Source organism: Peromyscus eremicus, chromosome 10 (assembly GCF_949786415.1).
Source record: "Peromyscus eremicus chromosome 10, PerEre_H2_v1, whole genome shotgun sequence".
NCBI classification, from domain to species: domain Eukaryota; kingdom Metazoa; phylum Chordata; class Mammalia; order Rodentia; family Cricetidae; genus Peromyscus; species Peromyscus eremicus.
The window spans coordinates 78,644,241-78,669,297 of NC_081426.1; the positions used below are offsets into that span (position 1 = coordinate 78,644,241).

General features: G+C 36.3%; 1 protein-coding gene across 1 annotated transcript; it reads right to left on the reverse strand.

Moving 5' to 3' along the window:
• Nucleotides 1-252: 252 nt before the first annotated feature.
• LOC131920738 (sulfotransferase 1 family member D1) lies at nt 253-13,266 on the reverse strand. The gene is made up of 7 exons (XM_059275182.1): nt 13,104-13,266; nt 11,415-11,540; nt 10,492-10,589; nt 4,372-4,498; nt 3,063-3,157; nt 2,468-2,648; nt 253-386 (listed from the first exon to the last, which is right to left on the reverse strand). The coding sequence occupies exons 1-7, from the start codon at nt 13,249-13,251 to the stop codon at nt 274-276; spliced, it is 888 nt and encodes a 295-aa protein (XP_059131165.1). The 5' UTR covers nt 13,252-13,266; the 3' UTR covers nt 253-273.
• Between the last annotated feature and the right edge of the window lie 11,791 nt (nt 13,267-25,057).

Sequence of the window (25,057 nt, forward strand, 5' to 3'; positions counted from 1 at the left end):
ATGTAGCCTTTGTCTAGGGGGTACCTAACCATGGAGACAAACAACATCATTTAGAAACCTGTCCCAAGAGAAAGAAGACCATGTACAGAGAGTCAGGAAGGAAGAGAACTAGGAGATTATTCCTTGATATTAGTAAGTTTGGTCTATAGACCATAAATCTTTGTAAATACAGAAAAATCATATATTATGTTTTATTTCAATAATTCATGAATGTGCTTTTTTTTTCTTTCTAATTTAAGTGCCAGCCAAAGGAGATTAAGAAGCAAATACTCCCTAGATCTCTGACCTAAACTTGAGTGTTGACTCTGCCATTTTCTTGACATAATCTTCTTCAAATTTCTCATACTGGGCTACAGTGAACTGATTCTTCCAGTCACCTGAAATGCCTGTAAAAAATATAACAGAAAAAGTTGGGAATTACTATTAAATTTCTGTCTAATAGTAATTTGAATTATCAATTTGCATGTGAATATTTAGTCTTTAACTTTTGATATGCATCATAACTATACTCTTCCACTCCAAACATATCTAACTGCTAGGCCTAAATCTTCTTAGCCTTTCAACATCTGTAGGTTTTATAAGTATCTTATGTAAATAATAATAATAATTTCAAAGTATCTTAAAGAAATGCCATGAGGAAATGGCACCTGACAATCTCAATATTAATTCTTGGACTTTATGTACCCTGATAACAAAGGACAAAAGGCACTTACTTCTCAGTTATTTTTAAGCTTTATCTCACAGGGTAAAATGACAACTTATGTGAAAAGTTTTATTATCAAGCAAGATTGAAAATTACTGGGGTAAATATAATTAAGCACATTTCCTTATTATGTACTTGGTGAGCCTATATATATATATATATATATATATATATATATATATATATATATATATATGTGTGTGTGTGTGCGTGTTCGTGTGTGTGTATGTATATATATGTATATGTGTATATATGTGTGTGTGTGTGTGTGTGTGTTCTGAGCCTCTAAAATATCAAAAATCTTTATGAAAGGATGCAAGACATACCATACAGAAAGAATATTTGGTTAGCCAGGCGGTGGTGGCGCACGCCTTTAATCCCAGCACTCGGGAGGCAGAGGCAGGTGGATCTCTGTGAGTTCGAGGCCAGCCTGGTCTCCAAAGCAAGTACCAGGAAAGGCGCAAAGCTACACAGAGAAATCCTGTCTTGAAAAAACCAAAAAAAAAAAAAAAGAATATTTGGTTAAATTATGGTTTTCACAGAATATTCCCCAGTAACATAGAAGATACAATTAGAAATCTAGTTTTTCATATCCCCAAAATTCCTTGCTTTTTAAAGGAGAGGCTTTCATCTACCTTGTAGGTCATTTAGACACCAATAGCTGTTTCCTAATTGTAACAATAAAAAAAAGTCTAAACATGTTTGCTCCCTGAGAAACAAAAAAAATCATACTTTGAGATATTACAGTAAAACCAACTGATAGCATAATTCCTTACCTGACAAAAATCATTTAGAATATATAAAAATTCTAATTATAATGAATCTTGATTGTTTCTATGTAGACATTCACCAAAATTTCTTTATCTCAAGAACTTTTCTAAACTTTATTACTACTGATAAATCTTCTCTACAACAAGGTTTTCCACTTCTATTCATCTGGTGTTGTGTGATTGTCTCACTCAGCAACTTCAGACTTAGATTTTTATGTTTTGAACAGTGGAAGTGTAACATGTTTGCTGTACACAGTATCTGAAAAGAAAGTTTAAAATACAAGCCCAGTTCCCATCATCTCTAACATGATCTCATGTATGTCACTTGTGTGGGTCCGGCTTTTGCCTTTGGCTTTCTAAAGAAAACACAAAAGGAGCTGAGGCCAGGAAAATCAAACAAGACTACAGGAGTCACGATGACAATCACCTATCAACACATTGCTTAAATAAAAAGAAATCTTGTGATTAAATACCTGACTTCTCACAATTGTGGGAGTTTTATAGAAAGTTGGTTGGTACATATGCAATATTATCTATCCTCTCTCTCTCTCTCTCTCTCTCTCTCTCTCTCTCTCTCTCTCTCTCTCCTCTATCTATTGCTATTTTCTACTCATGCACACAGACACATGTGAATATATGCACAAAATTATATATATATATATATATATATATATATATAATGTATATCTACTTTATAGAAGATGCTAAATATTGAGTTCAATACTGAGGGCACAATGATAAGTATACTTATTGGTGCACAGGATGTTGAGCAAACATTTCTCATCATAAATCTCTCATTATATCTCACAGAAATGATATAGACGATTACACAGTATTTCTTCTAAGGCTTTTGTTTTTTCTACTTTTCAGGTTCTCTCTCTTAAGCATATACTTAATTGCTTCTAAATTCCTGCCATCTCACATTAATGTGACTATTTATATCTTCCACACTGTGACCAGAAACTATGCAGAATTGGGTTTGTACTGTTCTCACCTTTTCTCATGAATGGAGACACAGAATGGTCCATCTCTTCTTTCTTCATAGTGCTGTAATTTGCACTAGGATTCTCCTTCATTACATCGAAAGAGCTATGATAGAGGATTTTATTTACAATTTCTTCTGGTAGGTCTTTCTCTAGAAACTTTAATAATTTTTTAATCTCACACATTGGATCCTGAAATGTTAAAGGAGGAAAATAATTTCAGTTAGATTTGGTCACAAAGAAAGGAATGCACTTAATAAGGTTCTGTTTAAGCTTAACTAGTGGGAAAGATATTTTGGGGGTTTTATGTAACTTTTAATTCATAAGACAAGACTCAAGCAATTATATTTATAATTTTTATTTTTAAGAAGCAACTAAACTATTTGAAGACATGAGTGGAAATACACAGATTTTTATTTCAAAAGTATTATTGTCCTTGAATAGATAACAGTAGCAGGATGGGGGAGTTGTATTAATTAGTAACTGTAAGCCAGAACTAGAGTTCAAAATAAATTAGCCATGTTTATAGACTAAGAAGAAAAGAGAGTAAGAGACAAAGAAGTTAAATTTTGGGTTTCTTAAAAATAAACTGAAATTTCTCCTTACTTCTTTCATATCTTCATAAAACAGATAAAGGATACGGTAATCTTTTCTTTTCTCCCACCAGCCCTTCACATGATCATACCAGGAACCAAAACCCACTAAAGTTAAAGATAAAATGTAAAATTAAAAACTATTTACATGGAAATAGGACATAGGTAATTACTGCTTTAAGTCGTGATTATCTGTCCAGATACAGTGATTTCTGTAGTTCAAGAAAAGGGGCCATAAGAATAAGATAAAATCCATATCCTGAAATGCCCATCCTTCATATTTGATAATGAAAGTGTACTTAGAGAAAAGGTCCCTACAGAAGTAAGAAAATTAGTTCTTGACCAATGCCCTTACGGATAAAGGGATTAAGACAGATCCACCAAGACAGAATGCCATGGAGGGAATAGGGTGAAGATACAGGCCTGCACAGTTTAGGGGAAAAGACTGTAGAAGAAAGACTGACAGTGTTTTCTCCTTGGATTTGTAGATTCTAAAAATGTAAAAAAAAAAAATACATTTCTGTCATCTAAGCCATTCAATATGATATTTATGGGACCTTTTATAAACTAATTTATCATTTGATAAATATAACTAAGACCACAAGAATAAGGGTGTAGACTCAGAACGTTTCAAGCAGTGAAGTGATGTGGACGTTCACAGGAGAGGGAATAGTGAAGAAATAAGATTACATAAAGGGGGAGTCACAAAAGCCCTGTGGAAGACAGAGTGTGTTTCGTTCTGAGAAGCCTTTGGGTTTGGCAGGGATAATGACATTGACACCATGAGAAAATAACAGTTCAAGCAATGAAGTGTGTTAAGTCAATGCCAGATATCACCTACACACATTTGCTTCCAGGAGGGGATTTATATGGGAACATGTTTATTGAGAATTTTTTCCTACAGTTACTATCATGAGTATGAAAGAAAGAGACTGTGTTTGTAACAGATTCTAAAGGGACAGCCACTCAGGAGTTTTGAATGGCAAAGAATAGATTCCAAAGAATGGACACACAATTAAAATAATCCAGCATAGAGACACTGAGATTTGAAAGAACTTAAACAAATTGCCAGCAGTCATTTACCACTAATGAAATGATGAAACCAAGGACCAGAAACATATATACCAGAAATTATCCAAAAGCCCCCTCAAAGAAAAAGTGGCCTTGTATTTTTTCTTTTTAGTCTCCCTAATGTATTAGTAGATGGTTTTGTAAACATTAATTTTATAATAAACATAGGATTTAGATTTTAAACTTTATGTTGCCTTGAAAAAAATCTCTATTAGTTTTGAAATCATAATTAAAAGAACAGTTGGACTCACCTTCCCCAGCCATGAATTTATCAAGGAACTCCTCCCAGGTGCCAGGCTCTGGGTGCATTTTTGCCATTTGGTAGAAATAATAGTAAGAAACAGCCACATCTTTGGCATTCCGTGCCACATAGACCATCTGTAGGGGCACAAATGGAAGGTTGGAATTTATTTTTGTAATTTAATAGTTTTTAACTATTGCTTACATTATCAGAGTATTTATTTATCCTTTATACTTCTACAATCATGATATTTGTGGAACTGTGCCCGACATAGTACATTCACAACTGTATATTGTGTTAATACTCAAAAGCTCATCTCCCATTTCTGACACATCTGCATTTTCTTTACCCTTTCAAAAGACTGTCTTTTGGAACATGAAAAAAACTGCAATAAGAACTAGAGCATTCATTCCTATCCCTACGTTGTACTCTCTTTGGCATGAGAAGATACTCTGCAGGCTACAGAAAGAGAAACCTGGACAGCAACCCAGTAACAAAACCCTCTACCTACAATCTGTCCTGCCTGCAGGATGTACTGGGGCAATGGCGACGCAGAACTTGTGCCAACCAATGTTGAAGCTCATGCCATGAGAGGGAGCCCATGCCCTACACTTCCCGGATGGTCAAGGACGCTAGATTGAGTAGACCAGAGATGTAGGGTAGAACCAAACACAACTGGACAAAAGTAAATAAAATAAAATAAATGAAATGATTCCTAATGATGTTCTGCTATACTCATATAATGGTTCTTTGTCCAGTTGTCATCAGAGAGGCTTTTGCCAGCGGCAGATTGGGAGCAAGTGCGCAGACCCACAGCCATAGGTTATACGGAGAGAGAGTCTAAATTAGAGGTCTTCATCGGTCCCTCCCCTCAGAGATCAGGAACCGTGGAAGAGTGGAAGGAAAGATTGACTGTAGGAGTCAGAGTGGATAGAGGACACCAGGAGAACATGACCCACTGAATCAACTACACAGAACTCATATGGGCTCACAGAGACTGAGGTGGCATGCACAGGGCTTGCGTGGGTCTACATCAGGTTCTCTGATTATATGCTATGGCTGTTAGCTTGGTGTTTTGTGAGACTCCTAACTGCGGAAGCCAATGAGTCTCTGACACTTTTGCCTGCCCTTGGTACTCCTTTTCTTCTATTGGGTTGCCTTGTTCAGCCTCAATATGAGGGCTTTTGCCTTGTATTTTTGTATCTTGTTTTGCCCTGTTTTGGCTGTTGTCTCTTGGAGGTCTGTTCTTTTCTGAGTATGAAATGGAGGGAGAATGGTTCTTGGGGAAAGGGGAGGTGAAGGGAGCCTAGGAGGAGTGGAGCAAGGAGAATCTGTGATGGATATGTATTGTATAAGAGATGAATCTACTTCTAAATAAAAAAGGAAATAAAAGAAAGTTTGGAAAAAACTAGACCAAATATCAAATTAGGCAAGTAGCTTATATATTCTTAAATTTAGAACATCTATTTAAATTGATAATTTAAATAAATTAAAACTACACAAAGGGATAGGAGAGAGCCAAGAGAGGGTAGGGATAACAGTATTCAGAATGCATATATGCAAGCATGGAATTGTCAAGTACCAAAATTAATAAAATGAAATAAAAAATTTTAAGCTGCAAAATATATAACTTTTCACTGAAGAAAAATCATTACTAGGTAAATTTAGAGCCAGAAAAGATTAAAATTCCTTATGCCACAAACCAAAGCTATATAACAATATGTGTGGGATTAATTTTTTAATGTATCAAATTTTAAAGTCTGGATGAATAACGAATTATTGCCTAACTAAAATTACTTTGGGGATGACAAGATAGCTCAAAGGGTAAAGACACAGTCAAGACTGATAACTTAATTTTAATCCCTAGACTCCACATGATGAAGGAGGTAATTGAGTCCCACAAGTTGTCTTTTGACCTCCTTGGAGGTAAGGAGGGAGAGAGGGAGAGGGAAGGGGGAGGGAGGGAGAGAGGGAGGGAGGGAGGGAGGGAGAGAGAGAGAGGTGAGAGAGAGAGATGAGAGAAGGAATATGAGAGATGTGCCATGAGTCCTGGGGAACTTGTTTTTTGGAGCGCATCTACTGACATATGTTGGGCCTCCCCCAATAGAAAGCAAAATTTAACACATTTGAAGCTTAGCCATGCATGGAGTGAACATGTGTCCTAGGAAAATGAGTGCAGGAAGAATGAATAGAGGAAGAGACCTTCATGTAGCTAGGATTAGATTTTGCATCTCACTCAAATGATGAACAAAATAGGAACTTTCATACCCCTAAATCAAAGACAGTGGCCTTGATAAGCTAGGAAATGGATGAGGATAGGGAGTAGACTGAAAGAGGTTTTTCAAGAGATGTAGTGTAGTTTACTTCTAAATTTATTGAGGAAAACATTAAATCCTGTAAACATTACTAGTTATTTCTTACCTCACTATCAGTTGACTATGTCAATTAGCCCAAAGCATCCAGCAATAACATCTGTAGCCTTTTTGCAAAATGTATTTGACTTATTTAGTATAAAGAAGATGCTTTGAGGATGTTTTCACAAACTCCTGAAAACAAACCATACCTCCTTCTGGCACTTTTATTAATTTTCCCTACTGAAATATCTGTTTATCTATCTCTGTCTCTTTGTCTGTCTGTCTGTCTGTCTGTCTGTCTCTCTCTCTCTCTCTCTGTCTCTCTCTCTCTCTCTCTGTCTCTCTCTGTGTGAGTGTGTGTGTGTGTGTGTGTGTATACTGAGAAAAAAGAAGCCATTATGTAAATGATGCAGAAGAAGAGATAACTCAGTGAAGCTATCCAAGTAGTCAATAGCCATAATAAAGGTCTTAACCTAATTAGTCAATAAGAAAGCAAAAAGAAATTCCTGAGTAACCACTGATGTGAATCAAATGAAATGTTTTACCTATATTTCGTCGTAATGAAGACATGGAGCAACCTAGTTATCACTGCTCATCAAGACTTCAAATACTATTTTAAAATATCTACTAAACAAGTGAGAGGGATGTATAGTTTCAATAATTCTATCCCTAAATATGCATCCAAGAGAAGGTGTGTGCTGTGGGATGTTCTGTATGGCAAATGTGTTGCTCTGATTGGTCAGTAAATAAAACACTGATTGGCCAGTGGCTAGGCAGGAAGTATAGGTGGGACAAAGGAGGAGAATAAAGCTGGGAAGTAGAAGGCTGAGTCAGAGACACTGCCAGCCGCCATGATGACAAACAGTATGTGAAGATGCCGGTAAGCCACGAGCCATGCGGCAAGGTATAGATTTATAGAAATGGATTAATTTAAGCTGTAAGAACAGTTAGCAAGAAGCCTGCCACGGCCATATAGTTTGTAACCAATATAAGTCTCTGTGTTTACTTGGTCGGGTCTGAGCGGCTGTGGGATTAGCAGGTGAGAGAGATTTGTCCTGACTGTGGACCAGGCAGGAAAACTCCAGCTACAAATGGCACCCAACGTGTTGGCAAGAGTTTCCACCTAAAACCTGAGAAAAGATTCTAAAACGGAGCTAAAAACAGCTTCCTAATTGTCTCTATCAAATGAGCGGCAGCTGCTGGTTTGAGCTATTGGTGGGTTCCTAGAGTGCGTGCTCGACCTGCAGTATGGCAGGAATGAGGCCTCTGCAAGTGACACATTAAGCTGTGTGGTGGATTTAGCCTTTGCTAGTACAAAACAAAAAAAGAGGTTTCTGGGCTATACGCTGCTTGGAAAAAAAGCGTAGACCCACAATAGCTCCCAGAGCTGGCGGTAAACGTACCACCACCATGTTGGGAAGCTGAGGTGGGCAGAGCCAGCAGCCATAATAAGACAGACTCAGATGTAATAGTTTACAATGTGTGTAAAATATACGTAGGCTTGAAAGAGACAAAAAAAGGTGATATATACAGTTATATAAACAAATACATAGTTTTAAAAAATAAAGTCTTTAAAGAGACAGTAAAATTAATATAAAAAATAAGCCATGTAAAGATGAATATTACACAGAGAATCTGGATTGTGTTGTCTTTGGGATTTTTAACTGCAGAAAAATATTTGATTGTAAAAGATGTTGAGTTAAACCAATATGTATATTTTAAAGATACCTTGACTTCAAAATTTGGATGTAAGGATGTGTTGCCTTGGAAAGAAGGCTCTGCTTTTGTTCCCACAGAAAGCCAAAGGCTATGGATTTGTTCCAGATTAAGATACATCAGGTTTGACCAGCCAAGACTCTCTGAAAGGTCTCTGATGACACCATGGCCCAGATGATCCAACATTCAGAATGGTTTGAAGGCAACTGGCTCAGACAATACAGCCTCATGGACTATCCTATAATCCTAAAATTTTCTTTGTGTTCCCATAAGATATAGCACCCCCCTCCAGCAGGAAATAGTAAGAAAAGCAACACCCAAATTCTCAAATTATATGTAATTTTACTTTGTTAAGGTTAAAACTTTCCTTTTTGAAAAAAAAAAGGGGGGGAAGTGCTGTGGGATGTTCTGTATGGCAAATGTGTTGCTCTGATTGGTCAATAAATAAAACACTGATTGGCCAGTGGCTAGGCAGGAAGTATAGGAGGGACAAGGAGGAGAATAAAGCTGGGAAGTAGAAGGCTGAGTCAGAGACACTGCCAGCCGCCATGATGACAAACAGCATGTGAAGATGCCGGTAAGCCACGAGCCATGTGGCAAGGTATAGATTTATAGAAATGGATTAATTTAAGCTGTAAGAACAGTTAGCAAGAAGCCTGCCATGGCCATACAGTTTGTAACCAATATAAGTCTCTGTGTTTACTTGGTCAGGTCTGAGCGGCTGTGGGACTGGCGGGTGAGAGAGATTTGTCCTGACTGTGGACCAGGTAGGAAAACTCCAGCTACAGGTAAGCATACATAAACAAAAAGACAGAAAATAAGCAGAACATTATTTTCTATTGCTGACAACTGGCAGGAACTCAACTATCTATCAGTAGTGTTATTCATAAGTAAGCTGTGAAGTGGTCACATGTATATTATACTGTATGTTACTGGTCCTCAGACTTTAACTTGAATAAACTTTAAATGTGCTCTTATTAAAATTTGGACTTTTGGTCTTCATTCACACAATTTATGATACAAATAAAATCTGCATAAAATCTAAGAATTACATGTATAGAGAGCTGATTAGCCTCTTTCTGTAATACAACAGAACACATAAACTTATACAATAGAAATAGCTTTCACATGTGTCTTGAGAGAAATGACAATTAATTGCATATTGAACACAGTTTGTAATTACAGGAAAACCAGGCAAAGTTACTTATGGTGAAATCACAGAAATTACTACTGGAAGTTTGTTGGAACCGAACTTTTGGGGTAATGCAATACTTTGACTGGGTTACCTAGGTATGCTTATTTCCTAAAAAAATCATGAAGCTGTTTATTTAGTGTGCTTGTACTTTTCTCCCCAAATGTTATGCTTGAAAAATTTATTAAAATAAAATCATGAAATGTATGAATGTATATAATTATATATCATTTTTAATTAGTAAAATAATATGTATGCATTATACTAGATTGTTTATAGACTTATCTGCACATAATACTTGGTTCATTTATAGAATTACTTATAACTGTCAATTCATATAAGTTTCAATGAATCTGTCCTGGTATTATTTGAATATAAATTATTTAAAAATAATTGAATGGCAGGTGAAATGATTAAGAATGAAAGAAAAATCTGACAGTGATTCAAGAGTAGTGTCAATCCCTTTTTTATAATTGGTGTCCAGTATTGTCATATTGACCCTTGACTATAACTGCCATTTTATTGTTTTGTAATGACTCATCCAACATTCACAGTAACTTATCTTATAGTTAAAAACACACAGACACACCAATAACATTATACACACTGAGCAGGTTGTATATGTTGAGGAATATATATGTGTATTTTTATATGTATGTATATACACATATATGTCATATATATGTCATGCACACACATACAAATGTCAACAATTAAAGGGGAAAAGCCATGAATTTTAATGACAGCAAAAGGGAGGAGTATATGGGTGGGGTTAGAGTGTGGAAATGATGTGATTATATTCTAACCTCAAAAAATAACAAAAATGAAAAGAAATGAAAAGCCAGGGGGATTATTTTTCACTTGCTACCTTGCAGTCATTTTTCCAAAATGAGGAAGGAAGAAGTTGAACAGGTAGATGAGTTTTCACCAGCCGAGGAGACGGCATGCCTTCCAACAGTTCAATACCTACAAGCATACCCATTAACAAACTGCATTATAAGTGTGGAATCACGTGGCTTCTTTGCAATTCATCCTAAGACTTCCTAATCATTTAATGGCTAGGTAAGTTTTTTTTTTCTTTTTTCTGTTTTGTAGGCTATAAGGCTCAACAGATTCCTATGTTCCTAAAATCTCAAAGAATACAAACCACAGAAAGTCATGGCTAACTGACCTATTTTATCCTCTGTAAGTACAATAGTATAATTATCTTCACATTTGTCTATAAAAACAGTTCCTCATTTGAAATATCTTGATGGAGCAGAAAGAGTGCTTATTAAACAGTCTCTAGGTTTTCTCTTCACTCTTTTTTCTTGCTTACAGTATGAAAATATTTCAAAGTCCTTGTCAATCTCTCTCATATTCAAATTCTATGACAGAATTATGTCATAATATTCATTTCTGTTTTTTCAAGATTTAAAATAATACAAAGCAATGTATTCCCATATTTTTATTAAGTTTATAATTATTATATTAATAATATACATATATATTTAAACTAACTAGTCACATAATTTTGTTGGATTAAATATTGGATTTCCTTGATATAATATGATACACTAGTTAAATAATAAAGACTTTCATATAGTAAGAGATTTAAGCTAGATCAAGATCTCCACATATGTGGATGTTATCTTTGAGGAGATGGGGCCTCACCAAATTCTAACTCCTCTAGACACTGACTTCATAGTGCTTGTTCTTTGCGTATTATTGTTGCTCTTGACTCCTTCACATATACTAAGAACACAGGTAGATTTATTCCTATAATGAAAAGGAATTGTCAGAAAAAAATACCATTTGACAATCCAGGAATTATAAGCTCCATGAAAGGCACTCGTTTATAGATTGCATCCCGTTTACACTTATCTGCATCCCCGTTGTTATAGATCAAATCCAGTATTTCGCTGATCCAGGTTGTCCCTAAGGGGAAAATGGAAGAAATTAAACATCTTTGTTGAAAATAACATAAGAAAGTCAAGAGAGGCAGAGGTGTTTTGTAATATCTGAAATAAGCAAGCAAACAAACAATATGTGGTTTTATTTCCACTTCTATTTTTTCTCTTACTCCTTCCCAGGAAATGTTCTGATTTTTTTGTTTGTTTGTTTGTTTGTTTGTTTGGGGTTTTTTGTGTTTTTTTTCTTTTTTTTGGTTTTTGTTTTGTTTTGTTTTTGTTTTTTCAAGACAAGGTCTCTCTGTGTAGCCCTGGCTGTCCTGAAACTCACTCTGCAGATCAGGCTGGCCTCAAAGTTAGAGATCCACCTGCCTCTGCCTCCCAAGTGCTGGGATCAAAGGCATGCACCCTACACATGGCAGGAAAGGCTCTCATTTATCAGGGATATAGACATATTTATTGAATAAAATCTAACTTTAAAAGCCTCAAAAAGTAAATAAACAAAGGTGTGTGTGAAACAGTGAACAAGTAATGACAGCATAGTCACTTCCCCTTCCCAATACTCCTTGGTTAAAATGGTTTGTTTTAAATCAAAATATTCTAAAATACATTTGAGTTGGATCCTCAGTAGTATGGGCAGAGAAAATAGCCAACTTTGCTATTACAGCTTTGAATTGAAGAGAATATCAGATAAAGATGATCAATATATAGTGGAGGTGTGAAAAAATACAAAGAACTTTTGCCTGTAACAATCAAGATGCTATATACAACAATAGGACCCATTTGAGCTCAGAACAGTGATTCACTCTGAATAATATAATATAGTGTCTCACCAGTCCTTTGAAAAACGCCTATGTCATGTGAGAACATGGTCTGCTCAATTGCCTATGTCCTTTGATTATCAGGTGAGTGAGGAATTTCTATTGAAAGAATATAACAAGGAAGAAAAATACCTTTTTAGCTGTTCTTATAACAGTAACTGAAACACTGAAATATATTATTTAATTAATCTGTGTAGATAACATTTTAATGAATGAAACATGAATGTTTACAGACACTAGAAATGATACACATGTAAGGCAATGTCACAATCAAACCCAATATTTTGTCTGATAACTTGGGAAATTAATTAAAAAAAAGTAAATGAGAGAGAATGAGAAACATTTGACCCAAACCACCTTGTTTTCCATACCTACAATGTTTTATGGTACATTTGTTCACTTCTAAAGACCTGGAATCATGTGGGGTTTGTGTGATCTTGGTAGATCAGAATATCTTAAATTCTAGTTTGTTTGTTTGTCTGTTTGTTTTTCCCATTAGGGAATATAAAGGAGAGTTAATATTAAAGTATTTATTAGGTAGGAAGTTGGATTGATTGTGGATCCAAGTAAATTCATAGGATACTTACTGGAATTTCAGAAACGGACATGAATCTATCTAATCTGAGGCAACATTGTCCCAGCTAACCACAATACTCCTTTAACATGTTAGAAAAACTCAACTTGAATTAGACAAGTATCTGCAGGCAAGAAAGTTCCTCAGTATGGATCATTATCTAACTGCCTAGAGTGAATAAATTAAAAATTCTTACCAGATTTGGGATAGGTGGAGATCAAAAGATCATCAGGTCGGGCCTCAAAGGACTCCACTTGGGACCACTGCTCAGCAATGCTCCAGAAGAGAGGAACACCTTGAACATCAACTAACTCCCTCCTGAAGATATCCAGCTTCTTATCCATTTGGAGAGACTAGATTTTAACAATGGTTAGCATCAATCAACTTTAAAATGTTACTAATTCCCACCAGCAGCCAGGGTCTGAGCTGGTATCTGTGGCTCCTGTCACCACCAAGGGCTGTGCTTATGGATGTTGGGAGTCTGGACAACCTGAGACCATGTTGGTGTCCAAGGGCCTTGCTTGCTACCTGGGCCATACTGATCTGGGTGGCCTATGCTACCACCGGGCCATGGTGATGTCCAGGCCTGAGCTGCTGCCAAAGGCCATGTCTTGGTCTGTGTTTCTGCTCTGGCTGGGGTCTGTGATGATGTCCTTGGCTCGTGTAACCACCGGGGTCATAGGAGCCATTTAAAGGCAATGCTGAGCCAGCCCTGTCCCTCACTGGACCGGAAATGGTTGGCCCTGCCCCTCACTAGACACTACAGCACGAGAGCTTACCCTGCCCCCCATGGAAGAGCTGGCCCACACACACTCAGGAGAGAGGGCCCCATCCCTTACAATCAGCATGGGAAAGTTGGCCATCATGGCATGGGCCTAGGAGATCTGGCTCTGCCCCTCACCTGAGGGGGGGTGGTCCAGACCAACTGGCTCAGCTACCACCCAGACCCACATCTTAGGCCTTGGGTTGGCCCACCCTAACATCTACCCTATCTATGACCTGCTGGAGTACATGAAGGAATTGGTCCTGCTAAATGATAACTGCAGGATCTTTGTGACTCAGAGCAACAGCAGGATATCCGAGACGAGTTTTGGTGAGGGTCCAGCAATGATGGTGTGCCAAAAGTCAGAGGCCTTGAACCAGACCAATGACTCATTGCAATAATTATTTTGTGGCTGGGGCTGATCAGACAAAAGGGTACACTGTGTGACACACTGTAGCACCCAATGCCACTATGATGAATGAAGAGGTGTTAGGAAGATGGAAGAGAGAGATGGATTTCTTTGTTTTGTTTTGTTTTGAATTGATTTGGGGGGGTTATCTTTTGGGAGGGAATGTAGCAGGGGTTAGGGGAGGATATGGAGCTACCAGGAGGTGAACAGAATTGAGTTGTATGATGTGAAATTTCTAAAGAATCAATAAAGAATTATGTTATTAAAAATGTTACTAATGTAATAGTAATATGATTTCTCAAACTTCAGAGACATGAACTCAGTTCATGTGTGTTATAATCAAGAGAAGAAAAGAAATTGAACAAATAGAGTCTTGTGCAATTATTTCCCTTTATGCTATTCATACACAACATAACATTGCCACACTTCATTTGTGTATCAATTCCATGTGCTAATGTCAAGATGCACGGTAAAATTACTATGCTTTAAATTAGGAGAAGACTGTAAGTCTATCATGGGGCTATCAGTTCATTGCAAGTTCTGAAATGGCAAAGCCCTCCTTATAACAAAAATCAAACAGCCTAAATTATAATGCCCTTCCTTTAAATTTCTTTCTTTATGCATTTTTAAAATTCTTTTTACATATCAACCATAGTTTCCCCTCCCTTCCATCCCCTCCTCCTGTTCCCCTCCACCCCATCCCCATCCACTCCCCCGAAAGGGTAAGGCCTCCCATGGGGAGTCAGCTAAGCCTGGCACATCAAGTTGAGGCAGGACCAAGCACCTCCCACACTGCATCAAAGCTGAGTAAGGCATCCCACCACAGGGAATGGGCTCCTAAAAGCTTTAAATTTCAAGGTAAACTGGTAAGCTCTTTTAATTATATATGGCAGGCTACAAATTAAGAGAAAATGTATGTGTGAGATGTGGACAAGATTTAGCATAAGTAAGACACAAATGGGCATGCCAAAATGCATGAGAAAAAACTCATGAGGTCTCATCCCTGCACAAAGATCTATAGGCAAGTGAGTCAAGCTGGGAGTGAGAGGTGGCCCTCCCTTGGGAAGAGCACACTGTTTGTCTAATGCCAAATGGTCACCCCTGAAAACATACCATGCAAGTATTATATGACTCAACCAGTTATATTTAAGAATATATGTATATGTAAATAATTATATGCCTGCAATAACAATTGATGAAAAGAGAGCCCATTGTTTTGAAGGACAGTAGAGAGGGGTTTAAGTGAGGGTTTAAAGGTAGGAGAAGGAAAAAGTGTTGCAATTAAAATAAAATATCAAAAATAACAACAACAAAAGGATAAAAAAAAGAAATAAGGTTGAAGTTAGACAACTCTTGAGTATACATACATACATATCTTCCACTAAAAACCCTTGAAACACTTATCGTGATGACCCCAGGTTATTTTATACTTTCAGCAAGGTTATAGATAAAGGTACTTCTGTTTGTCTCTTACCTGTTATGGGTAAGGGAAGAACCTGAAATATACCATCAAGCGTACTCCAGAACCCACCTGCCTCTGCACTTAGCATGAGCTGAAGGATTCTTTTACTTCTTCTAAAAATCTAGCTTTAAAGTTTTCACAAAACTAAGACTTTGTATGAAGCTGTTACCAAGATTCCCACTAATAAGTATCAACTACTTGCCAACACAATTCAAAGCCAGATAGATGTCATTGATTAAAGTAAGCAGACAAACAAACAAACAAACAAACAAACAAAACAGCTCTCTGTATCTGTAAATTTTACATGAGCAGAATCAACCACCTGTGCATTGTAAATGTTTACAGATAGTTTCCTTCTATTATATCATAAACAATATGATATAGCAACTATGTGCATAACATTTATATATTAGGCATTATAAGTAATATAGACATGGTTCAAACTTTTGACAGGATACAAGTAAGATGTATGCAACTATTGGGTCATTATGTAAAGAACCTTAGCATCTGAACATTTTGAATCTTGGGATCTGGGAACCAACTTATCTTGGATATTAAGAGACTTACACCCAGATTGTGTTTGAATTACAATTTTTTATCCTCTTTGTGCCTTCAAATTCCCTCAAATCCATCCCTCACTGACATCAACTGGTGGATACGTTTTTTAAGGCACATGGTGCAAAGTGTTGAACAGTTTATTTCCAATTAAACATTTTTACAATATGAGATTTTATAAAAAGATTCAAGGTTATGCAAAACAGCTCAAATTTATAACACATAAAACATAAATTTATGTGTTGGCACCTGGGTTGTGTTTCCCATCAACACTACCTTCTCTCCCTACCAACAAATAAGGCTTTGGCTGCGATAGCAGTCACACAGGAACACAAGGCATAGCTGTAGCGTCAGGAGCTGTGCAGCCTCATTTCGGGATCAGCATACAAACGTCCAGTGGGTCTCCATGAGGCAAGACCATGGAAGATGGTCTCTAACTTGGCAAGGACCAGTGAACTATGGGGCAGTGCAGCGCAGGACTTTGCTGAATCCATACAGCTTGCAGGCTCTTCTCTCTCTCGTTATATTGTTGATTCTTTGGGCAATTTTCAGTTTTACTTTGTCAGTCACAGAGGCAACAGCCATAATTTTCCCTGGAAATTCTGTGTTTTCTCAAATGTTTTCCCCTTAGAACCAGCAGAAGACTAATGCTCCTCAAATTTCTTATCTGGAATTACTAACTACAACCCCTAATCCTGGGAACTTTTTTGACTCAATAGAGATAGGTAAGTACATATGAAAAAACAACACTTGGAACATTAACCATGTCTCACATTTCAGGAAAGGAAAGTAAGGCATGAGTACACAGATAGGAAAAAAGTCTCAGGAGTACACATAGTGTCAACTGTTTAGAGAAAGTTTCCTGGACACCAAGCATATAGAATCAATGATAGGATCTAGTATGATCCAATGTGAAAAACGCATTGGGGAAAATGTTGAATGGATAGATCCATCTTTACCATACACAGGAGCATATATTGTTGAGAGAAGTATGGTATAGTGAGATGGGGAAACAGTGCCTTATCAAAGTCTGCCTTTTACAGAGAGATTAAGAGATAGACCCTCTTGTAGAAAAAGGATCTGTTGGAGGAGGTGGGAATGGGGGGTGGACTGGGGGGAAGGTGAGGGGGGGCGAGAGGGGAAAGAACAAGGGAATCCATGGCTGATAAGTAGAACTGAATTGTATTGCAAAAGAAAAAAAATATCTTGCCAGCATGAAAGAATTGCTTAGGTTTGATATTGTTGACCTTAAAGCATTGCACCCATGTCTATTACTTTTTAACTTTGTAACCACAAGTAGCTGCCCGCTGACATAAGTGCTATAAAAGCAGGATGTGTCTGGCTAAGTATTTAGTTAAGCCTGTAAAAATGCTGAACTTTATGTCCAGAATAAGGTTATGTAGGGAATGGGAAAATACATTTGGGGAAACACAAAATGGAACAATGGGGGCTTTTATAATGACTATGATGTATTTCTTAAAATATGATGTATCTTAAAAGTCAAAATTAGGAGCCAATAATAAAGCTATTCATGTAATCTTAGCAAAAACAAACAAACAAACAAAAACACTGTTAAAGTATAAATAAAGATGGCTTGAGCTATTTGGGGCCACGAGTACAATCCACTTGGTGGTCAGAATTTTTCCTTGCGCTGATGTCCCTTTCCCATCTCAGGACCTGAACCTGAGCCAAGGCTGAACCCCAGCACTACTATGTTTTGAAAAATCATAATCTGATTGCTTTCAGAGTCCCAGTTGTTTTCCCTTGCTATTTCCAAGTTATTCACAGCTTGCTCTATGCCCAAGAAATATAGTCATATGCCAATTAAAATAGGGGACAGTTTGAGTAAGTCATTAGTTGATTTTGTAACTGTGAAAGAAATATTAGCGTGCACTTACCCAAACTAAGACAGCTGCAATGTCCTTGGGAAAGCAAGTACAGTCACTTTGGAAGTCAGTCTGGAAGTTTCCCCAAAGGACTGGAAACAGAACTGTCATATGACCCAGCTATACTACAAAGGACATTTATTCAGTATCCTACCACAGAGACATTTGCACATCTGTATTTGTTGCTGCTGTAGTCACAATAGCTAGGAAATTGAATCAATCCAGGTTTTTATCAACAGATGAATGAGAAAATGTGGCACATATACACAATGATATATTACTCAGCAATATAGAAAAATGAAATTTGCAGGAAAGGGGATGCAAATGGAAAAAAAATATGCTGAGTAATGCCACTTAGGCCCAGAAAGGCAAAACTATGTTCTCTTTCATAAGTGGATCCTAACTTCAAACATTTTGTTTTGAGTGCTTAATTTGGAGCATATGAGGAAGCCAAAAAACTAGAAATAAACAAATAAAAAGGAGTTTGAACAGATTTACTCTGCATGGTGGGCAATGTCGCTCTCTGAAAACAAATTATTAAATGAAAAATTGCAGTGCAAGGCCTGGGATTCCTACCTATGTTTTATTGGTCACATAGGTCTCAGACATCTCCAGACAACATGAGTACTACCCTTGTTTTTGGTCACTCACCATTGAAGCATGGCGAGACCTTATTGCTGAAGATAGCACACGTGTTTATTATAGGATATAGAGAATTCAGTCTCAACTGACTGGGAACAGTTACTCCTTACTGGTTAGTTTTCTTGAGGCCAGAAGGGGCTACACAGGCTTTTGGGGGAGAAAAGACATTTATGGTCTTACCTAGCATGGTACCTTGAATGCTGCAATAATGACCTGCCAGGCAAGCTGTATCATTGGTGCAATGGTGGTATGACTGTATTGGGGGAACTGATTGTTTCAGATTAGAATTGAGGTCTGTGCCACGAGGAAGAATTTCACACACAGTACTGTAACTCTGGTTCAAAAGGCCATGGCAGAAGAGGTCATAGGCCCCAGGGTAGAACCTGATACTATTACTTGGGTAAATGGCCATGTTTTCAAAGTTCTTTTTAATTATTTGTTTATACCCATAGACTGAGGCTGCACTCAGTTGTGGCCAGAAGTCAGTGGAGAGAGAGGCATAACTGATTAAAGTGCTAAGACTAATAGACTGAGTTCTCAGCCCCCAAATGGGACATCTATATTAACTCTCTCCCCTCTAGACTTAGGGAACTTCACTGAAAAGAAGTCAGAACAAATGTAATAGCCAGAGGATTGAGAGGAGTGCTGATAAATGTCCTCTGGACATTGCATGGCCACCTATCATACTCAATGTATACATCATAGCACCTGGGGCTACTTGCACAAGATCTGAACAATAGCAAGCCCATCAAAGTTCCAGTACAAATTGGGTAGATAATCATCTTGCCTTTTCCCTTACCAGGAGCTATTAAAAGATGAAGGAGGAGGAATAACTCATTTTTGAAGATGTGGATACTTGCAGCATAACCATGATCCAGTGAATGATTCCCACATCCATGCACTTGTGGGCGGCACTAACTGACTTAGCGGTTTATGAAAAATAAATAAAGAGAAAAGATATGAGACTGTGAGGAGGATTTGTTGAGGGAGTGGAAGAGGGACTGAAAGTGGAAAATGGAGTAGATATGATCTTATTTCATCATCTACATCTATGAAATTCTCAATAATAAAAAAAAAACACAAAGTGAAAACATTATTAACAACAAAATACCAGGTAGAGTGTGGTCAGTCACTTTCATAAAGGACTTTATATTCTTAATGATCATTTAAAACTAACACATGCACAATCAGAACTTTTAGGGCACGTGGTGTATTTTTTACTTCACACAAGATTCTTCTGTGTCAAGCACAACTGTGCCATTTTACATTTTATCTAAGGAGGAAAACAGCAATAAGAAACTTAATTAATTCTACTCCAGAATTTACTATTAACAAGTGTCAGAATTTGGTTGAGACCAAGATAGTTTGACTCTATTTTAAAGTTGTATTATAAGACATGAAACAATAAACAATAATACAAGGTACAGTAAGAGAAACTCCAAGTTATGCCAAGGTGCTGGCAGAGGAATAATCGAGGCAAAGTGGTATGAGTTTCCATTGAGGATCCAGAGCAGACTGTGCTAGCTCAAAGAGGCTAGTTATCACTGTTGTTCTTACTCCCTGTATTCCACAATAATGAGCTTCACATACGTAAGTGTTAAATACAATGTATTAAAGAGCATAGGAAATAACTTAGAAAAATACAAGCCTACTAAGGATTTCTTTAAATAATATCCGTGTTCTCTCAATATCCACACAGTCTGCTTGATTATACAAAGAGTAAGATTCCAGCTGGAGTTGCTTCTGAGTGAATATTGAAATATTACAGGATGTTTTAGATACTGGTCTTTTAACCTTGTAGAATGTATGTACTTTGATCAGTATCTGATAATCAGAGATCGTACAAGATGCTCAGATACCAAAAGTATGTTTGATAATTCTTAGGTCTTTGAAATTTTATGTATAAATTTAAGATTACACATTTGCAATATCTACTCCTTAAAAACTCACACCCAACATAGTCTCGGAAGAAATACAATCAAATCTGGCTTACCTTTAAATCCTGAGAGGTTTAAATGAATTATTGGCCCAGATGAAGAGTCAGAGCCAAAAAAATCGTTAAAAGGATGATGCCCCTGGATAGTACACAACTTAATATGAAAAAGAAATTAAGTTGTTGTAAGCTCAGGAAATGTTGAATGATGTTGGTTTCCCTAAGGCCACTTCTCTGTTTACTTACCTAAAAATGTCCCTTGAATATAACTTCCCCAAGGGGGTAATTAAAAGACTTTAGAAACAGCTCAATGTTTTGTACATTGATAACAGTCACTACTACTCACTTATTAACTATGGCCTGTGGACTTTCCAACCTACTGCTGAATTAAAATAATCAGTAGTAAAGCTGAAGATATTTTGTGCCTTAGACATTAAAGTGAATATCAAACTCATGACAATCAATACATTATTCTCCTAGAAAGTGATGTCTTGATAGTTAACAAATCCTTTGTATGGAACAAGAATTTATCAGTCAGTGTTTCTATATAGTGGAAAACCTAAAATAATGATAGAAATAGTATTGCTAAGTCTCTCTGAGAATGACATTATGAGACTTGAGGAGGCAGTTGTTTCTGGTTCTTCCATAAACCAATAGTATTTTCCTGAGATACAATTTTTCATATTCCTGATCTATATTACTTGTCAAAACAGGAAATATTAAAAAAAGGTCACTCCAATTTGTTTTATTTCTAACTTTACACTTAGTTAAGCTAATGTTCTTTGAATAACAGATTACATGCTTTTATAAATCATAGAAGCAGAAACAAGAAAACCATGAATACTTAATCAGAATACTCTTATATTTTTAGAAAATTTCATCAGAGTACAACTAATTAAAATGCTAGCTAAGTTATAAAAACTCAGCAATAACATTTATGAAAGTTAGTTTATATAAATTTAAAGTAAAACAGTCATCACCTTGACTTTTATGTAACATTTAACATTTCATCACTGTGTAAAAATGACACAATTATCCTGCTATGACAATTGTTTTTTTATGTGTAAGAACAAATCCATGTTTCTTTCTACTATATTTTACAAAAATATCTTAATTAAAATTATGATCACCAAATTTCCATCAGGGAAATGGAGTTACAAAACACTATGAAATAACATCTTACTCTAATTATATTGGCTATTTTCACACAAAAAATAATGCCAGAGAGGATATATAGGAAAAATGCATTCATATACTTAGGGTTCTATAGGAAATATAAATTAATATATTCATTATGGAAAATATGAAAGGCTCCCTTTAAAAACTAAAAAGATAATGTTTACATGTGGTCTACTGGATGTACATCCCAAGGAGAAAAAGCAACATATTAAAGAGCTACCTGCCTTGACATGTTTGGCAGTAGCTAAAATATGGACTCAACCTAGATAGTCAACAAAGGATAAGGAAAATTGTGTGTATGGGCATGTGTGTATACAAAAGAATATCACTAATCTTTACAAAATAATAAAATACTACCAGTTGTAGGGGATTAATAGAATAGAATTGATGAGTATGGAATAGTTATAACAGGTGACTGGAAGGCTGGTAGACACAAGTAATATAGGACATTTGAATAACAGGTATTGAAACACAGAGATAATTAAGTCCAGGTGTTCTACATCCCAATGGGCCACAATATCTTATTGCATATTTCGCAAAATCTAAAAACCCAAAGAGTAGTAAGGAAAAAGAAAATGTTATCTCCATAGTTGGATCATGGCACAAACCATGCAGGTATCAAAATAGCATATGTCATTTTATTTCTGCGAATAATTAATACATACTTCATTAATAATGAGACAATAATTGAAACGTGTTATCAAATTTCATTGGAATAAAGCACCAAGATACATCAAGGCAAGAGCTAGAACAAAACTGACTATTTTTTTATGAAACAACACAATCTATAGTTTGAATATATCTCATCTCCATTTACTATTTTTCTGTCAAATGCTAGCATTTGAGACAATTCCTATGTGTGAATATCTGTAGCCCTCACTACCGGCTTATGACACATTGACAGATATTTTTATTCAGGTACCACTAATATAAGGGTCTCAGTGATTTTCTTAGTTGGGGTTGCTGTTGCTGTGATAAAGCACCAGTACCAAAAGTGACTTAAAGAGGAAAAGATTTATTTTATCACCGAAGGGAGTTAGGGTGAGTGTTCAGGGCAGGAACCTGGAGACAGAAACTAATGCAGAGAATAGAGAGAAGTCTGCTTATTGGCTTGCTCCTTGTGGCTTGTACAGGCTGCTAAGAGTTCTCAGGACCACCAGTCCAAGGGTGGCACAGCCTACAAGATGAGCCATCAATCAAAATGCACCACAGATTGACCCATAGTCGGGTCCACTGTTTTCTTAATTGAAGTTCTTCACAGGTAAGTCTACTTGGTCATGTTGACAAAACCACTGGCAGAGTGAAGTCCACTACTTTCTTTAAGGAGAATCTCAAGAAGGCCAGTTGTTCATGGCTACTTACAAGTTCATGTTAAACATTTACAATGATTTAGAGCCATAAATATACCCAAAATATGAAAATCAAACAGAATTGGTTTCAATCTCTTTGTTTCAGTTTTCCTTTTAACTGCATCAGGGAAACACAGTTTAAGTTTCGGTAAGTAGACAGACGCTGACAGTCATCACGTGGATGTTTAATAATTAAATGAACTATAAGTAAATATAATTGACATTTCCATGGCATATATTCATAAAAGTTGATGTGTTGATAATTAGTTTATAATTACTTGAGAATTATCCAGATTGAAAAATCTGGAAATGCCAAATTGTCCAGTCTCTTCTCCCTGACATTTATGACAGTCTAATAATTCTGCATTTAATTCTTTGCCCAGAATTAAGTAAAATGATATACATGCACTGCAAGTAATAAAACTGGTCTTTGATTTCTCAGAGAAAGAGAGAATTGCCCTGTGCAAAGGCTTGTGTTTGCAGCAGTCTGAAACATACAGATTTTAATGAGGCACAAGACCTCACCATTTTGTTTAAGACTTTTGAAAGCAACTTCTAAGCAACATTTGAATTTAGTTGTAATGGCTCTTTTTGAATTATCTGTGTCAGTTTTTAGAGAACAAGACTAAGTTGCTCTTACTTTCAAAGAACAAAGATAAATTTGTTGAAAATCCCTGGGAGAACAGGACCAGGGAGAAGGTTCAGTGGTTAAAAATACTTGTTGCTCTTGCACAGGACTCAGGTTCACTGCCTAGCACCCATGGGGTAGCTCATAAATATCTGTAACTGCTATTCCAGGGGATCCAATGCCATCTTCTGGCCATCAGGTGCATGCTTGGTACACAGACATATATGTAGACAAAAACCACCATATATATTAAATAAATAAACTACATATATAATTCATATATGTGTATATACAGTTGGCTACAATAAAATGAGAGAAGGCTTATGAAGATGAAAAAAGTTATGAGCCTTTTAAATATTACATAAAAAAATCTTTGGTATCTGGAAATGTAGATATTACAATGAGCCTTTTAAATATTACATAAAAAAATCTTTGGTATCTGGAAATGTAGATAAGACAGTACTAAATGACTTTAAAATAATATTATCCTATCATCTTGATGTTAAGTTGGAGATGCAGTGATTAAAATTTCATGGTAGCTAATAAATGCCAATAGCGGACATATTTAAATTCATGAAAAATAAGAATGTAATTTCAGACAATTAGCAGAAAACTGGCTTCAAATTTTCAAATGTATAAATTTTTATATGACTGAGGAAAATAATTGTACCTTCATTTGAAAAATGGTAATTGTGAAACATTTACCCACAGCCCAAAATTTTATTATTATTAACTCCAAAACATACATTAATTTATTATACTTGCTTTAGTTTCTCGTATTTTGTTTTAAAATGCATCTCACCTCTTACATTTATTCAAACAATAAACATTCCCATGACTACATCACATGTCTCTTCATCTACCAGAAAGATTTTGTTTTATGTGAACTTGTTACCATAGTGCTTTGATATTAGTGTGAAGCCAAGGAAAAAGAAGGTAGTAAAAAGAACATTCCAACTGAAGAATCCTTCCAGTGACAGCAGTGGGGAGGAGCACTTAAAATCAAATATGAATATCCTTTAGAAAATAACAAATCTCCAGAAATTTAAGAAGAATTAACACGGTGGCTTTTTATTATATAACAAAATAAACTATACGTAAAAACATCAAATAGCCAAGATATTCTAGAAAAGCAACATGAATTAGCTATCAGTGGCAAATGTACTTGACTAATATTGGCACAGTTCTTCATTGTGGGGAGATGGGAGAATCCCACAGAAACAAGCTCACTTTGATTACCTTTGCCTCACTCTCGTATTTATGGTTCCCGATCACAGATTATAGGACACAGTCTCTGAATATTCCCCTGTAATGAACAGAAATACTGAAAAGAAGAAAAGTAAT